This window comes from Alternaria infectoria, assembly GCF_024043175.1.
Source record: "Alternaria infectoria strain BMP 0036 chromosome Unknown scaffold_21, whole genome shotgun sequence".
Lineage (NCBI taxonomy): Eukaryota > Fungi > Ascomycota > Dothideomycetes > Pleosporales > Pleosporaceae > Alternaria > Alternaria infectoria.
Window position 1 is genome coordinate 252,388 of NW_026250710.1, and position 20,059 is coordinate 272,446.

Here is a 20,059-nt window from a genome sequence, read left to right on the forward strand (position 1 = left end):
AGTGTCGTCGAACGAGCTTCAGTACTCATCACGCTCTTTGAACATTCCCCTACTGACACCATGGTGAACCCACTCCTTGTCCTCGACGGCGTTGGCTGGACGTACATTACCATCTTCATTCTTTGGAATCTCTCCCTGCTGTCTGGGTTCGCTTTCCTATGGGCTCATCGCCAACACCCATCGCTACGCATGCGAAGGCTGCCGCTTTTGTTCGCTGGTGTTTCCGTCCTGCACATCTATGGAGCCCTCTGCACGCTATGTACGTACGCCCACATCTACCCTACTACATCCAAGTTTGCTTTTGCATTATGTCGATCAGCCACCACCGAGCATATGCTGACTTGATACCTTTAGCCTACCCATTCGGCGCTGTATTTCCTTGCTCGGTCGAGTTCTGGGCGATGTCGATTCTTGTGCCCTTAGGAATGGCCCTGTTCCATGCCTCCAACAGTCAGTTCTTGCACCTTGCAGCTCGCCAGAAGCACTTCGCTCGGATGAGCTCATTGAAGGACCACGAGCCCATCGATGAGAAGAAGGCTCAAGAGGTCGTCAACAGTCGCTGGAAGAGGATCATGAACGGAATGGAGCGTGCCGACAACATCGAGCGAACATTGATCTTCATCGGCATTGGCATGGCTGTACAGGTGAGCATCTCATACAGCCAATACTCAATCGCAAGCTGACCCATCATCCAGATGGCCCTCACTCTCTTTGTCTACTTCGCATCCCGAAAGTTCCACAGTGGCTTTGGTATCATCGACTACACCGTTGTCGGCACCGGCATGGAAGTGCGCATGAAGTGCAGCAAGGGCTGGGAATGGTGGCTATCCATCGTGTGGCAGCTGTTCTGGTCATGGGTATACGCGCCCTGGATTCTCTTCAAGTCTCGCGGCATCCGCGATGTACACGGTTGGCGTCTACAAACCATGATCTGCTGTGTTGCTGGGTATGTACTAAGAATTGCTTGTTCGCGCTCGTCACTGACTCCCGCAGGCTTCCCGCATCTCCGCTCTGGCTCATCGGTCTCTACACTCCCGCATTTGCTCCCATGAACGCCGTCTTCCCTCCGCCAGTGTGGTTCTCAGTCTGCTTCTGCATCATGGAGATCACCAGCATCGGCTTCCCTATCATCGACGTACTCAAAGGCAACAAACTCCGCCAAGAGACTCTTGATGCAATCGCAAACTGGGAAGCTCGCCAGAAATCGGCAGGCTTGGATGCAGCCTCCATCGACGTCAAGAGCACCAGTGAATACTCGAACACGACCACACTCAAGTCTGGCGGGGAGGTCAGCATCGGCAACCAGTCATTCCAGTCATTCGACTCGCAAAAGTCCGACATCCTGACCATGACTGCCCTGGAGAACGCACTCAGGACCAACGCCATGCCACTGCTCCAGTTTGCTGCTTTGAAGGATTTCTCTGGTAAGTCTTTCACACCCAACTACTGCAAGAACGTATACTGACTACATCCAACAGGCGAAAACGTCAGCTTCCTGACCCACGTCGCAGACTGGCGCCTCTACTGGTTCTCTCCCAAGGCATCCATCGCCGAACACCGCCGCCGGCAGTTCCTCGCTGCCACGCGCATCTACGCTCACTTCATCTCTCTCGAGTTTTCCGAATTTCCTATCAACATTTCATCCAAGGAGATGAAACTCCTCCACATGGTCTTTGAGAGGACCGCCAACCTCCTATTCGGCCGTCGCCGCAACTCCGAATCGTCTTCCGTCAGCGACGCCACACCCTTCGACAACGTCATGCCCGATGACGCCTCCGATCTGCCCATCAACGTCTCCGCCAAAAGCAACCACCTATCCCCCAACGCCATTAGCCTCGACAAGCTCGGACGCGCAAACCTTAGAGCCGTGTCTCGCATGGGCGAGCTGTACGACGATGAGTCTGTTGCCGATGTCGAGGTGCCGGATGCGTTCAATGAGCTCGTGTTTGATGCTGCCGAGAAGGAGATCAAGTACCTTGTTCTCACCAACACATGGCCGAAGTTTGTCAATGTTTCGCGTGCCAATAGTCAGATGACTAGGGATGCGGATGAGGAGAAGGGCAATGCTTGGATGCGCAGGTTTCTTTGCGCATAATGCTTGCGTGAAGAGGGAGGATGGCGATACTTAATAACATAATTTGATACCCCAGTTGCTAGACATAGCATCAAGAAAAGATTCTATACACAACATGATGCCAACATCCACGTGTAGTTTTTGCATATTTTACAGTGGACGTCATGCCCACTTACCATTACTTAACAGCCTCTGGATGTATTAAACGGCATAGAAAAATGTCTTCCACCGCCACAACCTCGCGCATCCAACCAACACCCCACCACCAATCATACAAGCACCCGCCACCTTCATCGCAACTTTACCACCCTGTCCACTCCCCTCAATCAGCGCCGCAGCCCCAACAACACCACCAAAAGCAGCCAGCCCCGCCAAGACCATACCAACCGCAACCCTCGCCGGCATATCATCCTCCCACCTCCCCCCTACCTTCCTACTAAGAAAACTCGCCGCAACAACCATATGCAGCGAAAACACCACTCCAAGCGCAACCCCATAAACGGCTGCGAGGGGAAGTACAACATAAAGTCTTGGATAGAAAACAGGCGCAAGACAAACCGCACCCCCCAGCACACTTGCAGCAACAAACGTATTGACCGCTCCAACCCTTCTCAACGCATGTATATTGGCGACGCCGGAACCGGAGATAGCGGCCACGCTCAGCATGGTGAGGACGCCGTATGTTGCTTTATCTGGAAAAAAGAGGCCAGGGGGTTGGGTGAGGAGGAGGATGCTGTAGAAGGGCCACACGAGGATTCCTGAGAAGACTAGCATGTAGCCAGTGAGAAACCACATTCCACCGCCTTTTAAATCCGTGAGGAGGTGTTTGGGCATACACAGACGAAGTGTGTGTCCGTCTATCCACGTCCTCTCTTTCGCTGGATCGAGGCGGGTGAGGAGGAAGAACGACGTGAGCAGCGTAGCGGCCATAACGGCGCCGGTGTAGAGATGGACGAGCGCTGCGTTGCCGGCTTCACTGCTGGAGTAGGCAGATCTGGTTGAGGCGGTATATACGACCGCCCCTGCGAAGCCGGCGAAACCTGATTGTACGGATACTAGCGGGACGTCGTTTTTGTAGTGGCCCGCGAGGACTAGACTGCTGATGGTAAAGCAAGCACCCAGTGCGGTGCCTAGGACGGGTCCTTGCAGCACGACCACAGCGGCGTAACTCCGCGCCACATACAATGCAAACTGTGCTGCAATAGCCAGGACGATGCTGATGCCGAACAGGACTCTCCAGCCCCATGGCCGGGAACTGGAGTCGAGTATACAGCGGTAGAGATACCCGATTGGCAACGGCGAGGCGAAGAGGAAGAGCAGTTGGAGACTGGGGATTAGAGCGAGGGTCGTTAGGGACTGTGACGGGAAGAGGGTTGTGAAATGGTGTTCTAGCGTTGTGCCATACGACAACGGGATCCCGAGGGTGTTGAAGAGGATGAGGGCTTGGGACCACATGCTGCGTTCCGTTAGCTATGTTCGGAACGATGGTTGAGCGGGTGTGGGAAAGTGAGTGTCGAAAGGAGAAAGGGGCGTACGATCGGTTTCGCTGTCTAGGTGCTGGCTCGCGAGACCGGGGTGCTGGTGAAGAGCTTGGATGCTGTGTAGGGGCTGCGGGTCTGTTCAAAGGATTCCATTTCGAGACTGCAGCCGGGATGCCGAAGTTACCTTGTTGGACGGCGGAGAAGCTGGGTGGCTCGAGGGGTTGAGGTTGACGCCGGTTCATGAACAAGGAATGTGTTTTCTGGGGCCCCAGCTAAGTGGAAGATTTGTTGAACGTGTAAAGTGAGTAACGCGAGTAGCAGCGTCAAGTCAAGGATTGTCCAGTAAGGAAAGTTGACGTGTGTGTATCGATGCGATTGATATGCAAACGAAGGAGCGCAGTGCAATTGACTGGTATGTTGTTGAGTCTGTTGGTAGGCTTGTCAAACGCTTCAGTGGTATGTCAATGCCGGCGCGAATGTGTCCTTGAAGTAGGACTCAATAGCGATGATGCACTACAAACAACCACGCTGTCACAAGAATGCGAGTATACCTGTTGACAAGCGAGGAAATCTCATATTCAATCTTCCTATACCACATTAGTTCCGATAGAAACCTCGTTCATTCCATACAAGATCGCAACGAAAACGTCGTGATAACAAGCCCCCAAACGCCAGAACAATGTCCCTTTTCCAATCCCACACCCTTTCGTCTCCATCTAAAAGATAGAATTGACAATATTTCCACCAATCGTAGCACCGGCACCAAAAATCGCCGCATTCCCCAACTTCTTACCAAACTTCTTGCCATTCTGCTCCATCTTACTCGGCTCACCCGCCGGCTGTACCTGTCCTCCCTGCTGCGCGCCACTCGCAACATCCAACGGCATGTTACCGTAGTTACTCGGTGCGGGCGCGCCACTGTAAGCAGGAACAACGCTCTTCTCCTCTTTGCGGACGTAGCTAGCAGGGAAGATACCTTCCATACCCGTGCGCTCGTTGCGTCCCTTCCACCACTCGTTGTTCATGTACTCCGTCACAACAACCTTGTCGTTGGGCATAAGCGCGAGGTCGCCGGCGTCTTGCGCGTTGTACTGGTACATTGCTGAGGCGTGGGCGAGGACGGGGGGCCCGGCGGGTGTGGCGGGGACGGAGGGGTAGGCTGGGGGTGGTGCGTTGGTGGGGGTATCGGCGTAGTAGCCGATGTTTGCTGGGTTCTTCTTCTCGGGGGGAGGCGTGGGCTCGCTCTGGATGTTCATCGAAGAGAGTTGGGCGACGGGCACGGCGGGGAGGGCGCGCGCGCTGTTTTCCGCTGAGACGGGGAGTTGGGAGGCGATGGTGTCGTGTTGCGCCGGCGTGAGGACGTTGGACTCGACGAGGAATTCGAGGTTCTGCTCATATCGTTAGGATCATGTGATATTCAGGAGCTGGATACTGCTTACGTTCTTGATGTCGCGGAGAGACCGGTTGATCATCGCGTTTCTGAAGCTGTCCGCCATGATGACTGTGTTGTATGATTTGCTGTCGCGTGTAATGCGCAAGTATCCGTGGTATGAAGACGCTCAGGTAGACTATGAGAGAAGTCGGTCAGAGAATGCGCGACGGGAGTTGGTGAGACGGAGTGGAGTTGATACGGGCGGGAGCACGCCTAGCACCCACACCACTCGGAACGTCTGCGCCGCATTGGGGCTGTGCGCGTGTTGGCTGCGCAACTGCCCCGACTTTATTTATTGAATGAAACAGCCATTGATCTTACTAGGAACGCGTCTGATGGCATTGTCTCTTTTGCGATCACTTGCTCATAGCAAAAGATGGTTTTCTCAACGACACATCCCTTTGCGCCCTTCCATCAGGGTCCAAATGTGGCTTGAATTTCTAGGTACCACCAATGCGCCCCACTCTATCATCTCTTATCTATCAATAGCCCTCCATACCACCCTACATACTCACTTCTCCGACAAGAAAATCTGTCTATACATCTCCTGCCTCTTATTCTCAAACGCATCAAACGCCTTGCCCACAAACCCCACCGGAATCTGTTCCTTCCCCTCCACCAACCCCTTCCACGCCTCCTCGGTAAACTCCTTCAACGGCATACCAATATTGCCTCCATCCTTGATATCAGGCTGGTGCTTCTCGTCATGCAACTCTGTCTGTACTGCAGGCGGGAAGATCTCAATGACTTTGATGTTGCCCGGTCCGTTGCCTAGCTGGTGTCGCAGGACGAGGATCATGTGGTGCAGTGCGGCTTTGGAAGCGCAGTAGTTTGGGCAGCGGGGGAGTGGCATGAGAGCGAGGCCGGAGGTTGTGTAGATGAGGCTGGTTTCGTTCTCTTGCTTCTGCAGGAAGGGCGTGAATGCTGTGGTGAGGTGCATGTAGCTCAGGTAATTCGTCCTAAACTCCATTTCTAGCACGTCCAAATCCACGGTCTCGGGCTTGGAGAAGTCGAAACCGCGCTGGATGCCCGAGTTGAGGAAGATGGAGTCTAGATCCGGGTGCGCGCTTGTTACATCTTTGACGAACTTGGGGATTTCGTCGAGCTTGGTGATGTCGAAGGCGTAGGTCGAGACTTTGTCGCTGCCGTGCTTCTTTTGGAACTCGTCGAGCTTTTCCTGTCGTCGGCCGACGATGATGGCGTGTTTGCCGTCTTGAACGATCTTCTCGGCGAGCGCCCACCCGATGCCGGATGTGGCGCCTAGGACGAGGACTTTGTTGTATTTGAGAGACATGATGTGGTTTTGATTCAAGTGTTTCGTTGATAGGTAGACATGGAAAGCTTGGCTGGGAATGCGCGTCTTTATAGCGATGCTGCAGCGATCATGGAAACATCATCAACGCCGCCACCAGCCAATCTCTACCCTGGCCCGACAACTACTGTTAGCCCCATCACAGCAAAGTCTCGGTGGTATCGGAGTTTAAACGCGATGGATGCTGCTGCGTGGTGTGCGAGAATTCTAGAACGTATACGTCATTGTGAAGATGTGGATCTGGATCGGGGCTCGGCAGTTGCGACGGATGTACCTGAGCAGGCCATGGCGTCCTCTATAGAACATGCGAAGAACGACGCACTGTGGATGTTGGGTTGATTCTGCAAGACTTGCTGGTTTCATGTCTAATTACTAATTATTCTGTATATACAGTCGCATACATGCGTGTCATAACGGTCATTAAAGCTTATACGTAGATGTAGCAGAAAGGTCCCTCAGTCGTGCTCATCAGATCCTCCATCCTCTCTGTTCCATCCGCAGCATAGCCAAGGTTGATAGTCGTGTCAAAGGTTGTGTTGGCCGAGGGAGGCATGTTCAAGAAGGTGCCAGTACCCGAGATACCGCCAGCCTCGCTCGTGCGGGTCTTGCGGTCGAGCTGCTGCCAGATCCACCAAGTCCTGTCAATCTGAGCGTGGTGGAGGTAGAAGAGCGGGTCACCGGGCGAGACGAAGAAGTCACGTCCGGGGTCGCCGCCCATGGAGTAGTGACCACCGCCGTGGACACCCAGGCTGTCTGTTCCCGGTACACCCTGCATGACCATCTCGAATTGCCAGATATCCTTCTTGTTGAGGATGAGGTCGGCGATGGCGGTCGCGTTGGCCCACTTCTTGTTGCTGTAGTCGGTCAAGTCGCGTGTCAGACATCTGGGGTTGTAGGAGAGGCCGTCGCCGTTTGCGATCTCGGTTCCGTTGGTGGTGCTCAGAGCGACGGGGCCAAGGTTGACCTCTGGAATGATTGTTAGTATCTGACTGAACATCCAGGGTTTGTACTGGGTACTTACTCATGTCCTTGAATGGACCGCTCGTTACACAGCCACCACCGGTACCGGCGGGGATGTAGATGTATGGTTCGCCCCTGCCTGCGATGACAACTTGTCCCTGACCGGGAATGAACTTTCCATTGCCGGACATGGAAGAGGCAGATCCGTCGAGCATAGCCGACTTCTCGAGACCGCTAGCAGCAGTCTTTGCCCAGTCCCAGTAGGGCTGAGTGCCCTTGTAGCCGCACTCGTTCTTGAGAGCTTGCTCGTACTGCCACGTGAAGTACCTGTGCCATGCCAGGAAGGTACCAGTGTAGTGGATCTCCATGGTCTTCAGGATGTGGTTGCCAACAAAGTCATCGAAGCGAGACTTTGCTCCTGGGATGAGTGAAGCAGGCGTGTTGGCCTTCTTCTTTTGGAGGCAGAGTACGGCATCGGTGTAGGCTTTGCGTTCCGGCTTCGTCAGGGCGCTCCATTCTTTGCGTACCGACACATTGTTCCAGGTGCAAGCGGCTCGCTTTGACGAAGTTACGGCAAGTGCTTCCTCGACTTGTTGCTGAGCGAACAGAGCCAATTGCTCAATTTGATCACTGGCGACAGAAGGATCGCTCGAGGGAGCAGTTGGTAGCGAGGAGGGGTCTATCGGCGCATCTTGTGGAGCTGGTAGTGCGTGTGATAGAGTTCCAGCGAGCAGGGCCAGTGCGATGGGGGAGTTGAAACGCATATTGTCTGTTGACCAATGGAACTGATGGATCAGGAAGTGGCTTGTTTAGCAGAAGAAGCTGAGTGCTGATGAGCAAAAGAAAAACGTGCCGCTCCCATACATATACCTTGAAGAGATGACCATACACCGCTACCGATTGAGCTTGCCATGCTCACTGCCGGGGTTGGTGGCGAGTACATGCCGAAGCCACCACGACCTTGCTGGAACAGTGCTGTACACCGCATCTAGTCTTGCTATCTCCGTCTGCTGGTGAAGAATCGGAGCAAGGCAAGGCGATACCACGTGTGGGGCCAATAATTTTTTGGTGCCTGGAGCCTGTGCCTACCCATCTCCGACTATACTCATGCCCTGAGCGCAAGGACCCTGAGGCTAGATTGGCGGGCTACCTATGAACCGGGTCGTATCCTCAAGCGAGTCCATACGAAGAGCCACCGTTCGGCGACATGTGCATGGTAAGATCGGAAGTAGCCTGCCGGACAACTCATATGGCGCCGATGTACCCATAGTGTCATGTCAAGGCTGCCCGGTCTTCGGATGGCCACGGGCCTAGCGTCGTTTGGATAAAGACCCAAAGTTGATGCGCGGGAACATGATGGGCGCGCAGCATTCTGAATCATGCCGGCTGCGAGTAATGTATGAGCTCCGCCATCGTTAGTTACCCATACAACAAGTAGTTCGACAACTCTACCTCGGTCATATCCGTACATCTATCTTTTCCTGCCGAGGATGCCCTGATACCAGTCTGTTCCACGTCTGCAGGTCGTCACGTCCGAGACCTGCATAATGAGCCGCGACCCGCCCACGTGCAGGAGAGGAAATATTCTTCCTGGCGGCAAGCCATGTGGTATACGAAAATTCCCTGAAAAGTGTACTGATCCTTCCGTGATTCAGCAGCCTGCATCGGGTCTGGTTGCTCGGATATCGTGCGTGTTAGGTGAAGACTGCTAAGCATTCTATGCCGCTGCACATTGGTGGCGCAATTATGCCATGGCGCTAGGCCACGCTAAGGGATGAGATCCGTCTTGCCGACTCCCCGTCCCGCTTCCTCCACTCCATATTCACACCGAGCGCAAGGCCAGTGAGGCCTCCAGTGCTTCCAAGCTACCGGTTAATCTCGATTGCGAATCTAACGTGCAGCCGCACGGGAGGCCCCATTCTGGCGCAGTCATTGGCTTACGCACCACCTTGCGAGTCTCTGGAAGCGTGCCGTCTGTTACGACCTTCCTTACAAGGCGCCTGGAAGCGACAAGCGCAGCAGATATTAGCCGATCTCTCAGCTCTCTCAGTCTTGCCTCGGTTTGCAGTAGATGTACTGCAATACGCTGTCAGCATGTTCTTGAGCTTACCGGCGGACGACGTGTCCAAGCACAGCCTACGCGGCCCGGGGGATCTGCTCACGTCTACTTTCCCGCAACGGCCCTTCTCCTCATGGCCTGATACCATCTATGTCCTCAATCTGATTTGCCGACTCCTCTCTTCTCCTGTCAATGCTCGGTTGTACTCCGTATTGACGAAATCATTCCCCACCGGCCCGTGCTCTAGACTAGCACAGTGCAGTGGGTTTAGTTTCGAAGATGTGCAGTAAACGGTATGACATGCAGCTTCTAGCTCTTCATCACTCGCTTTAACGATTTCTAGAGTGAGGTTCATGCGGCACTTTGGTTACTCCCTCGCTGCCTTACCTTGGCAGCTTCATATCCACGTGGCCGGTAGCGCAGTTACGCATCTTTGTCTGCTTTTTGCGGATAGGTTCATCCGCATTCACAGAATGGTAGCACGAAGAACAGCTTCAGTGACTATTCAACTCATACACTACTGTCAGAACGTGCCGCTACACTGGGCGTTCAGCCACAGCTCAGTGCCGTCGCCAGTGCCGTCGCAACTCCCGAGGTTCTTTAGGACCGCACTTAGATTACCCTACCAGCGCCGTGCCCGAGACCCTGCACTTGAGACTCTGCGTCTGCAGGGGTAATCTTGGATCAAGGGATACTATTTCCTGCCCCGTCAGTCTGCCACGCAAAGACCCATACTTTCGTCTCGAATCAGCCGTCCACAGCCACCATTCCTTCCAGGTGTAGCGACACTAGTCCAGACGGTTTCTCGCCAGCACATGTCGTTATGGCTCGGTACCAGATTCGATGAGCCCGACCTCTTGCGCTGCGTGACGGATCGCAGATGCCAGAAAACAAGGTTTGCGTTAACTGTATTCTCTCCGTCCTTCCGTGTGGCGGTTTAAGGTCTTGCAGACAGGAGCTGCTGGTCTCAAGACGTACGCCATGTGAAACCCCTGACGTCGTCGCGAACTCCCGCTCGCTGGTACTATATTGCATATAGTGCAAGCATCTTGCTGGAACATCGAAAAACTTGCGTGATCTGGAATCCTTCACCTTCAATTGACGTGCTTCCCACAATGCAGCAAAGCGGCGCAGCCATGCCACCGATGCGACCCTACGAAGATCAGGGTCCTACCATCCTCGCTAGCACGCTAACCGTCACCGTCGTGGCCGTGCTCACGACGATTGCGAGGTTCTATGTCCGAGTTAAGATGATCAGGAATGTTGGTTGGGACGTGAGTACTCCGCTGGCAAGGCATGGGTGAACAACACTGACTTTGTGCAATCAGGACTATGTGATGCTGTTGGCTATGACATTGGTATGAAACGACAGTTCTTGGGATTACTGTACACTGCTAACACTCTGCAGTGCATTGCTGGTCAATGCCTCGTCATACCACAGGTCCACATGGGGGCAGGAAAACACATCGACTACATCAAGAAGGAAGACTTCGTAGCCGCTCTGAGGTTGAACCTCATCTCGCAGCCGATCTTCCTGTTCGCCATCTGTTTCGTCAAGGTCTCTGTGGGGTTCTTTCTCCTTCGGATTGCGGTCGGGCGGTTATACAGGCGCTTGATTATCGGCATCATGGGTGAGTGCATAACTCTCTGATAGCAATATGCGAGGCTAATCAGTCCTAGTATTCATGACGGTTTACACAATTGGCTGCGCCCTTACAGTCGTCACGCAATGCCAACCCCTAAGTCTCATGTGGGATCAAAGCGCCAAAGGCACATGCTGGACCATCCAGACGAGACAAGCCCTCGGCTTCCTGAACATCATACTGAACATCATCACCGATATTGCCTTCTCAGTGGGCATACCTGTAAGTGTTTCCGAATACTGACTACTGCATTGACTATGCTAACGCATCCATGCAGATTCCTATGCTGTGGGGCGTTCAAATGAACCGCCGTCACAAAGCGTCCCTCATCTGCATCCTCGGCCTTGGTACATTCGCTACAGTCGCCGCTTTGGTCAAACTATCCTACCTTCCTCATTACGGACGGGAAGGCGACCTCCTCTGGGACTCGCGCGACATGACCATCTGGACCGTCGTCGAATGCAACGTGGGTATCGTCGCCGGCAACCTGCCCTGCCTCAAACCGCTCTTCCGATCCATCCTCGTATCCACATACGGCAGCGGCTCCCGCAAGAACTCGCAACCGCGATACTTCTCAGATGCATACGGAAAAGGTACAAAGCAGCGCTCTGCGGTCAAAAGCTACGGTCCCCTCGCATCGAACAAGACATCAGAAGGCGAGTATGCAGGTCATAGCGCTGCTGGCAAGTCTTACATGCTCACGACAATCGATGCGACGAACAAGCAAACTGGGGATCTAAGCAGGAGTCCATCCGGGGGAAGCTCAACGAGCGGAGAGCGAGGAAGCACGGAGAGCGATACGAGACTACATAGCAAAGCACATGGAAGTGGAGGAATGGGCAACATTACCGTGACGACAAAGGTAGATGTGACTGAGTCGATGCATTCAAATGACATCTACGAGAGCGGGAGGACATATCAAAGACCACAAGCGAAGGAGATGGTGTGACTCAAGAGCGAGGTTTGGTGGTGATGGTAATGTCTTTCTTATGTTTCTCTCCCTGTGTCTGTCTCGTCTAATGTATACCCTTTCTCTCATCTAATGGCTCACACTAATAAATATTATGTATCCAATGATATCCATCTGAACACCACATTCTGATCGCAAACGCCCAGCCAATCTTCTGCGTCGATGGCAACATCTCTCTGGTGTTGCCTTCGTTCGACGCGGTATGTAGATTGGCAGGTCCACCGTCTCTGACGCGATACTCTTCCGCCAAGAATTTGAACTGCTCACAATAATGAAATGCGGTAATGCAACGGTGCCTTGCGGCTTCTCTCTCTAGCTCCCTATTCGGGGCGGTGTATATAACAGCAATCTCGACAAATGTCGGAAGCGATGCAAAATGACAAAGGAAATGTTTCTCTCTTAGCTCAAGCAGAGCACGGTGGTGTTTGAACAAGGGTATCGAACTTCGCGCAGCTCAACCGGAAAGGCTGCGTATGCTCCTGCGGCACATGAAGAGCAATGTTGCGAAGCACTCCATCCGGTAGCGATAGTAACCTGGACTCGCGGTTCCTGGATTTGTTCGACCGTGGCGAAGCCTTCAGCGTTGCTTCAGGCGCAATCTCGCCGATCTGGTCTTCAAACGAGATATCCGCCTGAGAATCGCGCATGCACCACGTCTCACGCCACATAGCGGAGATGTGCTGGCGTTCTTCGCGGGACGCGCTGTCATCTTCGTCTTCTGGCTGCTCTTGGATGACGTGGATCTTCTTCTCGTCGTCGCCGTCGGAGTCTGACGATTCTTCCAGCGAAGAGGCGGAGATCTTGCGGAAGCGATGCACGTCTGCGTCCATGGGCCGGTCGAGCCAGTCGTCCATCTCCTCGTCGGACATCTCGCTGCGGGTGCTCCTTGAGGAGCTCCAGGAGTAGCTGCTTTGTGGTGTTTGGGGTGGGGAGATGGGTGGGCTGAGCGTGGACTCGTAGGTTGCTTGCTTCCAGTGCACGTAGCCTTGCATGCCTTGGATGAATTCCTTGCTGGGCTTGCGGTCCATGGGCATTAGGAATTGCTGGATGGGGAAGAAGCTGCCTTCGACGGGTGAGATGGGCGGGGATAGGAAGCCGCTGGATATCGGGGTCTCGAGGTCGAATTCGGTGCATCGGGTCGTGTCCTGGGAGCTTTCCCGATCTGATTCCGGCACTGATGTGAGCGATGTTGTCGATGAAGCCCTCGTGCGCTCCGCTGATTGCTTGACCGAAAGCACCGGATCCTCTTTCAAAGACCGCATGTGCGAAAGAAGCTGGTCGTGAGTTTCGTTCAGCCGTTGGAAGAACGACTTCTTCTGTCGCAGGACATGCGGGCGAAGGTCGTCGTACGGCACGCCAATGGTAGTCGACATCCTGGCAGCGAGCGATTGATTTCGATTGAGTTCCGATTCCTGGGTCCGAAGAGAGTTCAATGTTTCAGGAGGTGTTCGCGCGAGGGTGTTTATGTTGATAGGGGCATGCTAGTTGCTTTTTTGCGATTGTTATTGTTGTGTTGACCACGGGCGCCACGGGATACAAATACAGCTGAAACTGGGAAACAGTGCTGCGCGTCCCTCCGGCCCCGCTAACAGTCGCAAAGCAAGGCGGGGCGATCTTCGTAATACGCCAGAAAAACGGTTGATCCATGCAGAGCCGTTCGGTCAATAGTCCAGCGACTGTCCGGCAAAGCGCCTCATTGGCTCAATGCTGCTGAGGCGGGGCGATGTTGTGGTTCGGACTCGCATCCGATGACCTCAGAAAGACGAGGACCGGGGTCTGTTTTTCGCCTATGCCTTAGCTACATGCACACCAAAGAATGAAAGACTGGTTCACCATTCAGAAAGCCGTTGGAGTGCATATTGCAGATGTCAGTGAACTCAGTCCATGCACCAACGTTTCCATAGAGACAGCTGCGATACTCGTCACTTCACGACAGAACCCATCAGTACCCAAGGCATCCCATGTGATGCGAAACATGATCGCTGGGATGTGTCGGAGAATAATGTGGAGTAAGTCATTAGCGAGCAGGTCCAGAACACACTCCCACTACGATCCGATGACATGTGCTCAATTTCCCAGAGCGCTCGCGTTAAAGCCGTTGGTAATGAGGCGCCTTGGGCTGTTGAGGCTTGCCAAACAAAGCGACGTAAACCGGTCCGAAACTCTAAAATCCAGCACAACAGCTTTTTGACACTTTGGATTTCGCACCGTATTTTCGAGGTTTCCCATTACTTTTCGTCTGTGCTCCCACGTTTCGTCTGCATTACGCAGCTGCCGAGGACCCCACGGAGTCTTGTCCTTGCATGAACGATGCGGGTCGCGGACGTGGACCAGACGTCATGTGAAAGTCGTCTCTATTGCCAGATAGGAGGTACTTCGCAAGTAGCATATTGGGGAGCTCATCCAGCAGCCCAAGGTTTGGCCCGTGAAGCAAGGTCATCATCGAAATCCAGCATCAACCTGCTTGTTGAATATGCGCACAGCAAGCTGATGAACTTTGATGACAGACTCGAAATTTTCGACCGTGGTTCGGTGCATGTCAGTAGCACTAGCCGGCCGGTGCCCAAGAGCCATGTCCCAAAGTAGTTAGGCTCCTCCTGGCGACGTTCGTGCCCAAGAAGTTTGGACGCGTTACGGGGCGAACACAACGCTCTCTGACCACCGCCTTATAATTTGCACGATGCGATCGCAACCTCAGTCTGTGCATTTGGTTTCCCAGACAGGGCCACGCAGATCGACTCTCAGTCCTGGAATCAAAAAGAAGGGGTGAAGACCACGCATTGCCCAGTGACAGCCCAAAATTGGTACCCAGTCCTTGGCGCAAAACCGTTGTGCTGGTTGCTGCAGTTCCCAGGCCCTAACTAGCGAGCGCGGCACCGGCAATCAGCACTAACCGACTAGAGATTCCGTGGAAACCGAGGCAATTGGCTCGGTACTTCACGTCAGCATGTGCGGCAGTGGGAGCGACCTCTATTCGCTGCGCGTCTTCAGTACGGAATTCCGTACACTTTAATCTGTTGGATTTCCTCCTATCTATTACAACTTCACATGCGCCATCAACCCTCCTCTCCGAGCGTCTGTCCGATAAGATTCGGGAGATCCGAGCACGCAACAGACACGCAATGCGGACAAAGAGGAGGGCCGTGGTGGCTCGAGGCGAGCGGGGAAGCCCACGTCTTCCGGTGCGCACGGCGCAAAAATAGTAAATGACGGGTTGTGCGGAGAGGAGAAAATGACGATGTGCGGTTCTGGACTTTGTGATCGCAGCAGGGTTGTGTATCAGAAACTTTCTCCTTGCAGGATGAACTTTTCTTACGCGCAAACTTTGCGCATTGGACTTGCATATTGTTCTCGTAATGGAGTGCTGAGGAATGCACACGGCGAATGTCTGTTTTTGAATCAAGTGTCTCGCGATTGTGATCCACCAATCGGGAGTTGAATTGTGCATGGTGTGGTTATGTGCTGCGGCAATCGTCTGCGCCTCGTCGCTCTGCGCCATTGCAGTGTCAGTGGATGAGGTTTCGAAGCAAGACCATAGTCAACCATGCATATTGCCTTGGCGATTCGTAGTTGACTGAAGAGCCGAAAAACCGTTGCCAGGTATGCATGCTGCCCGTTGCCGACGGGCTAACATCGTTAAGGCACCTAGTCTTCCCAGTGAACCCAGCACTGCACGCTTCAACGGTACATTCTGTATCGTGGAGCCGTTACTCGTATGATCTGGGCAGGTGTTAGTTATCTTCGCTTTCCAACGTACAGGCTCAGCATGTTTTACATCCGCGGGCGATCGAAAAGAATGAACATACGTACCGGCTTTCGCACACAGTCGCGCAGCGCGGCGGGTGCGCGTATATACAATGAGGGAGAACTATGCAAAGCATGTTCTCTTCCCGCTTCCTCAGCCTCGACATATTCATACCTATCCATATGTGTCCCCACTATAACTTCATCCGGTGTAATGGCGGAGCCCACGACAGCACGCACCACATCGTGAAGGAACGTCAAGACTGCCGGCTGTCGATCTTGAATCTTGGCTGACGGCGTGAACAGTCCGTTCATCTGGTGAATTGAATGACAGGAAAATCCTCCAGCTATCGAGCGTCGACGCGAGCAGCGTCCCGCAACATGAGCCAATAGGCCAACGCACTAGAATCCGGGTGTATATATATAAATGTGTGCGACGCGCAAAGTAAAACGCGACAGAGTGTCTGTCCGCGAGACATGTCATCGTGAGCCGTTTCGCTTTCTCGCACAGTATGCACCGCGTTGCACGGGGAGACTGCGCTCAGCTCGAGGAAACCTGTTGTCATCAGCTCAATCGCCTTGTCATGGAACAGAAGAACTCACGGACTCTCGATTAGGTGCACATCGTGCAGAGGTCCCTCCACAGAGTCGTACGTCGTGAAATGGCTCCGCGGCGCAACCACCTGGATGCTAGGATGCCATACAAATGACACTGGCCCGGTTACATCAGGGTTGTCTGAGCCGGAAGGTCTCGCAACGAGGTGAGCGAGTGCCAATCGGAATTGTATGGCACGATTCTCGTGGCGTTATATATACCAGTTCGATAGCATGTTGGACGTTGGATCTGGCAATGGGGACCAAGAATACAGCAACGGCCATTTGCTGGGAAGAGTTGGGATGATGTATATAAGATTGTATGTACATAATTAGAGAAAGAAAAGAAGGGGAACGAGGTTTCGATAGCGGGGGATTGATGCAGGTTATATGTCGTAGCTTTCGAAGTGAACGCATGGCTAGTTCTAGGAAACTGGTGGTGCTTTTGTCGAAGATGACATGTCAGCGTCTTAGTGGTCTTTGATGTAGGTGCGAGTGGAAGTATGCACTACTCACAGTATTACAAGTAAGGGAAGCCGAGTACGAAGACTGTAGAAGCATCGGCTATTTATGTGAAGACGGGAGTGATATCAAAACTACTTTTTATATCAACATGCGATGTCAGTACATATCCACTAAGATGCCACATACCCATACACGAGTACCACCCCATATCCATCACCCGTCGATCACAACCTTACACCCGTCTCCCATCCCACACCCCTCTAGCCCACTTAAAAGTTCGTGCAAGCCCTCTCAAACCACCTACTCTCCAACGGCTGCGGAAAAACACCCCCATCAATCAACTGAAACAAATCCCACTCGCCCGCCCCTCCCTCAGTCTTGAAGTTCCAGAAGATCCATCCCTTGGTCTTGGCCTCATACGCATCGAGTTGAACTTCGATATAGCGACGTACGCTGTTCTTCCAGTCTTGAGACCACAAGGAGACGGGACCGGATTTGCCGGCGCAGGTGTCGATGTAGTAGGAGCCGGGGAAACTGCCTTCCATGCGGGAGCCCAGGTGGAAGCCGTTGAGGTGCGGGGCGCAGTCTGTGAAGGCGCCGGACCATTCGCCTACGACTGGGTGGGGGGTTAGTGTGAGGAGGGGAGGGGAGGGAGGGGATGGGCTTACTGGTCCATTTGTCGGAGCTGTCGTAGTTGGTGACCTGGAAGGGAGGGGTTAGTACATGTTTACCCGTGAGATGACAGAGAGCTTGTGACATACAGAGTTACACGCAAGAGCGATGTGTTGGTCGATGGACATGCCGTTGACACCATCTCCGAAAATCTGGTACTCATGATGGTCGACAATCACATTGCTCGCACCATCCTTGGTGGTCAGGAAGCCGTTCAGCCAAGACGGGTTCTCGAAGCCATCGTGCATCATGGCGGGTGTGTCGCTGATGTCTCGTAGGCTCCAATAAGCGTCGTTATAGAATTGTTTGACCATCTCCCGATCGAGCTTTAGCAGGAAAGGCTCGTTGAGGAATTGGATGGCGATCACGACGTCTTGCATCTCTGGTTTGGCGTACTTTTGTGAGATGACGCTGAGTGCAGCGTGTGTATGGCTAAGACTCTCGGCGTCGCCCCAGGATGGCCAAGATGCTGTGTGGCCGCTGTGATCAAAGCCGTTCTGGGATTTGGGTGCGCCGTGGAGATCGATGATGATCTTGAGACCGGTTTGGCGTGCCCAGTCGATTGCGGCGTCGAGGTAGGGAGCGGCACCGGAGATGTAAGGGCCCCAGGGCTCTACGTAGCTATGGGGTGTGCTGTTAGTGGAGTAGCATGATGGAATTGCAGGATATCTCACCTCCAGTAACCGACGGGAATGCGCACGACGTTGAAGCCGGAATTCTTGATCTTCCAAAAGTCGTCCAATGAGACGAAGTTATCCCAATGTTGCTTCAGCACATCGGCACAAGCATCGTAGCCCAGTCGCTCGCAAAGCGTCCATTCGTCAAAGACTGGCCATTCTTCTGAGTCGTACTTCTCGAAGATGGATGGTGTGATGAATCTGGGTCTGTCAGGCGAGGCAAACAATGGGCGCGGGTTTGCTCACGGCTCCACGACAAGCCAACCGCCAATGTTGACGCCTCGCACTTTCTCAGTACCCCAGTCAAAGGCGACGCTTCGGCTGTGAAGGGTACTATGGATCTGGTAAGCCTATGAGATTGGGCTTGTACGGAAGGGTGCTCACCTAGGCGCGGCTGCTACAACGGAGGCCACAGCTGCCAGCAGCGTTGTGATGAAGGACTGCGTACGCATGCTGGATTGGGAGTGGATTGGAATGTTTGCTGTATCTGTGCCAGAATATCGAGGTGCAGTAAAGCAGAGAAAGAAGGTCGAAAGAAAAGACCAAGTGGTGCTTTGAAAGTGAACAATTGTTGAAGTGAAGTGAGTGGTACAAGCCTGCGGATACCATTCATAAAGCTCAGGTACAAGCGTTGTAGATACGTATACAGCGGAATACTGGGCAGTCGCAAACCCGCATGCAGCGCGGATAGGAAGCGACTACCACAACAAATACCCGGAGTAACCAATCTCGGTTCCACGCAGTATTCCAACGGAAGTGGCAGGTGACGCAGTTTCCAACCGTGTCTAACTGGTCCTTGTGGTACACCCTGCCGTATCCTTGCGTTGCAGGAGCGATATAGTACCCCAATGCGACAATATCATTCCTTGAGATAGTGACATATCTCTGCTTTTGCTTCAACCGCATCTAGGTTAGGATGCTGAGAGTTGAAAAATGAGTATCCAAGACGCGGACTATGTCGAATAGCGAAACCGTCTCTCAAGCGTAGGGCCAGCGCTTAAGTCTCTTAGAACTCGAGTTCTTCCGCGAACGTAAATCGAGAAGCTGCTGATTGTAGTTGTATCAATCCATATAACCCGTCGTCTCGTCCATGATCGCTGCGAAGCTCTTGGTCTCACGATGCTTCCCACTGGTCATGGGTGGGAATTGCGACATCTTCAGTCGGAACTCGTCTGACTTCTTGATCGCAGGCGCAAGATTCCTAACAATCTGTCAGTTCAAGCTATCACCAGTCTAAAGCACAGTCGTACTTTACATCCCCACGAACGAGGTAGTTGTTCCGTTCCATCGCAACGGCAAGCTCCTCCTGGTGGTTATCTAACAATCCAGTATTGGGCACGACGATGAGTGGGATTTGATAGCGAAGTGCTTCGAGGATAGAACCCGATCCTATGCATCGTTAGATGAATCGACCAAACGAAGTGGCTGTGCAGTACCAGCATGTGAGATAACCAAGCCTTTCGACCGCTGCACCAACTGAAACTGGGTCTTGAGTCCATCTGGGTTGAAATCTATGCCATCTATGATGAGGTCTCCTTTTGATGAAGTCGTCTCCTGTATATATGCTGAAGCGAGTTTGGAGAACTGTTTGTACACGTCCTCGGCAGATCCATATTGGACCAAGAGATGAGTGAATCCTCCTTCGCATAGTGAGTCCAGACACGTTGGACTCAGCACTGATTCAATGAGCTCGGTGAACGGCGCCGTTGCTCCGGTAGTCACGAAGCAGAGCTTCGAATCAGCCGTCCAGTTCCAAGCCATGGTGGATGTGATGGATGTCAAGATATCGAGGGATAGTAAACGGTGAGCGTGATCAGTCCAGCCATCAACGGCCCTCTAGATCCGAACCAAAAGTCGTAATCAAGTCGGCGTCAAGATGGTCACGATCACGATGCCAGGACAGCGGCGAAGGTCGGGGCCATCTAAGTTCCAATTGGTCCAACGCACGGCCACACTTTGCACCCCATCGCCAAGCC

At 53.3% G+C, this 20,059-nt stretch overlaps 8 protein-coding genes across 8 annotated transcripts; 2 read left to right on the forward strand and 6 right to left on the reverse strand.

The window, feature by feature from the left end:
- Positions 1 to 425: 425 nt before the first annotated feature.
- J4E92_009138 (uncharacterized protein) lies at positions 426 to 2,095 on the forward strand (the record flags this gene model as incomplete). Its single annotated transcript, XM_051500487.1, has 4 exons — positions 426 to 644; positions 696 to 946; positions 994 to 1,424; positions 1,479 to 2,095. 4 exons carry the CDS (start codon positions 426 to 428, stop codon positions 2,093 to 2,095), a joined length of 1,518 nt encoding a protein of 505 aa, XP_051349313.1.
- A 2,176-nt stretch (positions 2,096 to 4,271) lies between these two features.
- Positions 4,272 to 5,051, reverse strand: J4E92_009139 (uncharacterized protein; the record flags this gene model as incomplete). Its single annotated transcript, XM_051500488.1, has 2 exons — positions 4,272 to 4,943; positions 4,995 to 5,051. 2 exons carry the CDS (start codon positions 5,049 to 5,051, stop codon positions 4,272 to 4,274), a joined length of 729 nt encoding a protein of 242 aa, XP_051349314.1.
- A 447-nt stretch (positions 5,052 to 5,498) lies between these two features.
- Positions 5,499 to 6,281, reverse strand: J4E92_009140 (uncharacterized protein; the record flags this gene model as incomplete). Its single annotated transcript, XM_051500489.1, has 1 exon — positions 5,499 to 6,281. One exon carries the CDS (start codon positions 6,279 to 6,281, stop codon positions 5,499 to 5,501), a length of 783 nt encoding a protein of 260 aa, XP_051349315.1.
- A 445-nt stretch (positions 6,282 to 6,726) lies between these two features.
- J4E92_009141 (uncharacterized protein) lies at positions 6,727 to 8,023 on the reverse strand (the record flags this gene model as incomplete). Its single annotated transcript, XM_051500490.1, has 2 exons — positions 6,727 to 7,265; positions 7,321 to 8,023. 2 exons carry the CDS (start codon positions 8,021 to 8,023, stop codon positions 6,727 to 6,729), a joined length of 1,242 nt encoding a protein of 413 aa, XP_051349316.1.
- Positions 8,024 to 10,433: 2,410 nt separating this feature from the next.
- J4E92_009142 (uncharacterized protein) lies at positions 10,434 to 11,910 on the forward strand (the record flags this gene model as incomplete). Its single annotated transcript, XM_051500491.1, has 5 exons — positions 10,434 to 10,592; positions 10,647 to 10,676; positions 10,727 to 10,949; positions 11,038 to 11,183; positions 11,239 to 11,910. The coding sequence occupies 5 exons, from the start codon at positions 10,434 to 10,436 to the stop codon at positions 11,908 to 11,910; spliced, it is 1,230 nt and encodes a 409-aa protein (XP_051349317.1).
- A 425-nt stretch (positions 11,911 to 12,335) lies between these two features.
- On the reverse strand, positions 12,336 to 13,304 carry J4E92_009143 (uncharacterized protein; the record flags this gene model as incomplete). The annotated part of the gene is made up of 1 exon (XM_051500492.1): positions 12,336 to 13,304. One exon carries the CDS (start codon positions 13,302 to 13,304, stop codon positions 12,336 to 12,338), a length of 969 nt encoding a protein of 322 aa, XP_051349318.1.
- Positions 13,305 to 17,003: 3,699 nt separating this feature from the next.
- J4E92_009144 (uncharacterized protein) lies at positions 17,004 to 18,535 on the reverse strand (the record flags this gene model as incomplete). The annotated part of the gene is made up of 6 exons (XM_051500493.1): positions 17,004 to 17,350; positions 17,403 to 17,436; positions 17,466 to 18,027; positions 18,081 to 18,284; positions 18,330 to 18,416; positions 18,468 to 18,535. The coding sequence occupies 6 exons, from the start codon at positions 18,533 to 18,535 to the stop codon at positions 17,004 to 17,006; spliced, it is 1,302 nt and encodes a 433-aa protein (XP_051349319.1).
- Positions 18,536 to 19,145: 610 nt separating this feature from the next.
- On the reverse strand, positions 19,146 to 19,844 carry J4E92_009145 (uncharacterized protein; the record flags this gene model as incomplete). The annotated part of the gene is made up of 3 exons (XM_051500494.1): positions 19,146 to 19,284; positions 19,334 to 19,472; positions 19,520 to 19,844. The coding sequence occupies 3 exons, from the start codon at positions 19,842 to 19,844 to the stop codon at positions 19,146 to 19,148; spliced, it is 603 nt and encodes a 200-aa protein (XP_051349320.1).
- Positions 19,845 to 20,059: the final 215 nt, after the last annotated feature.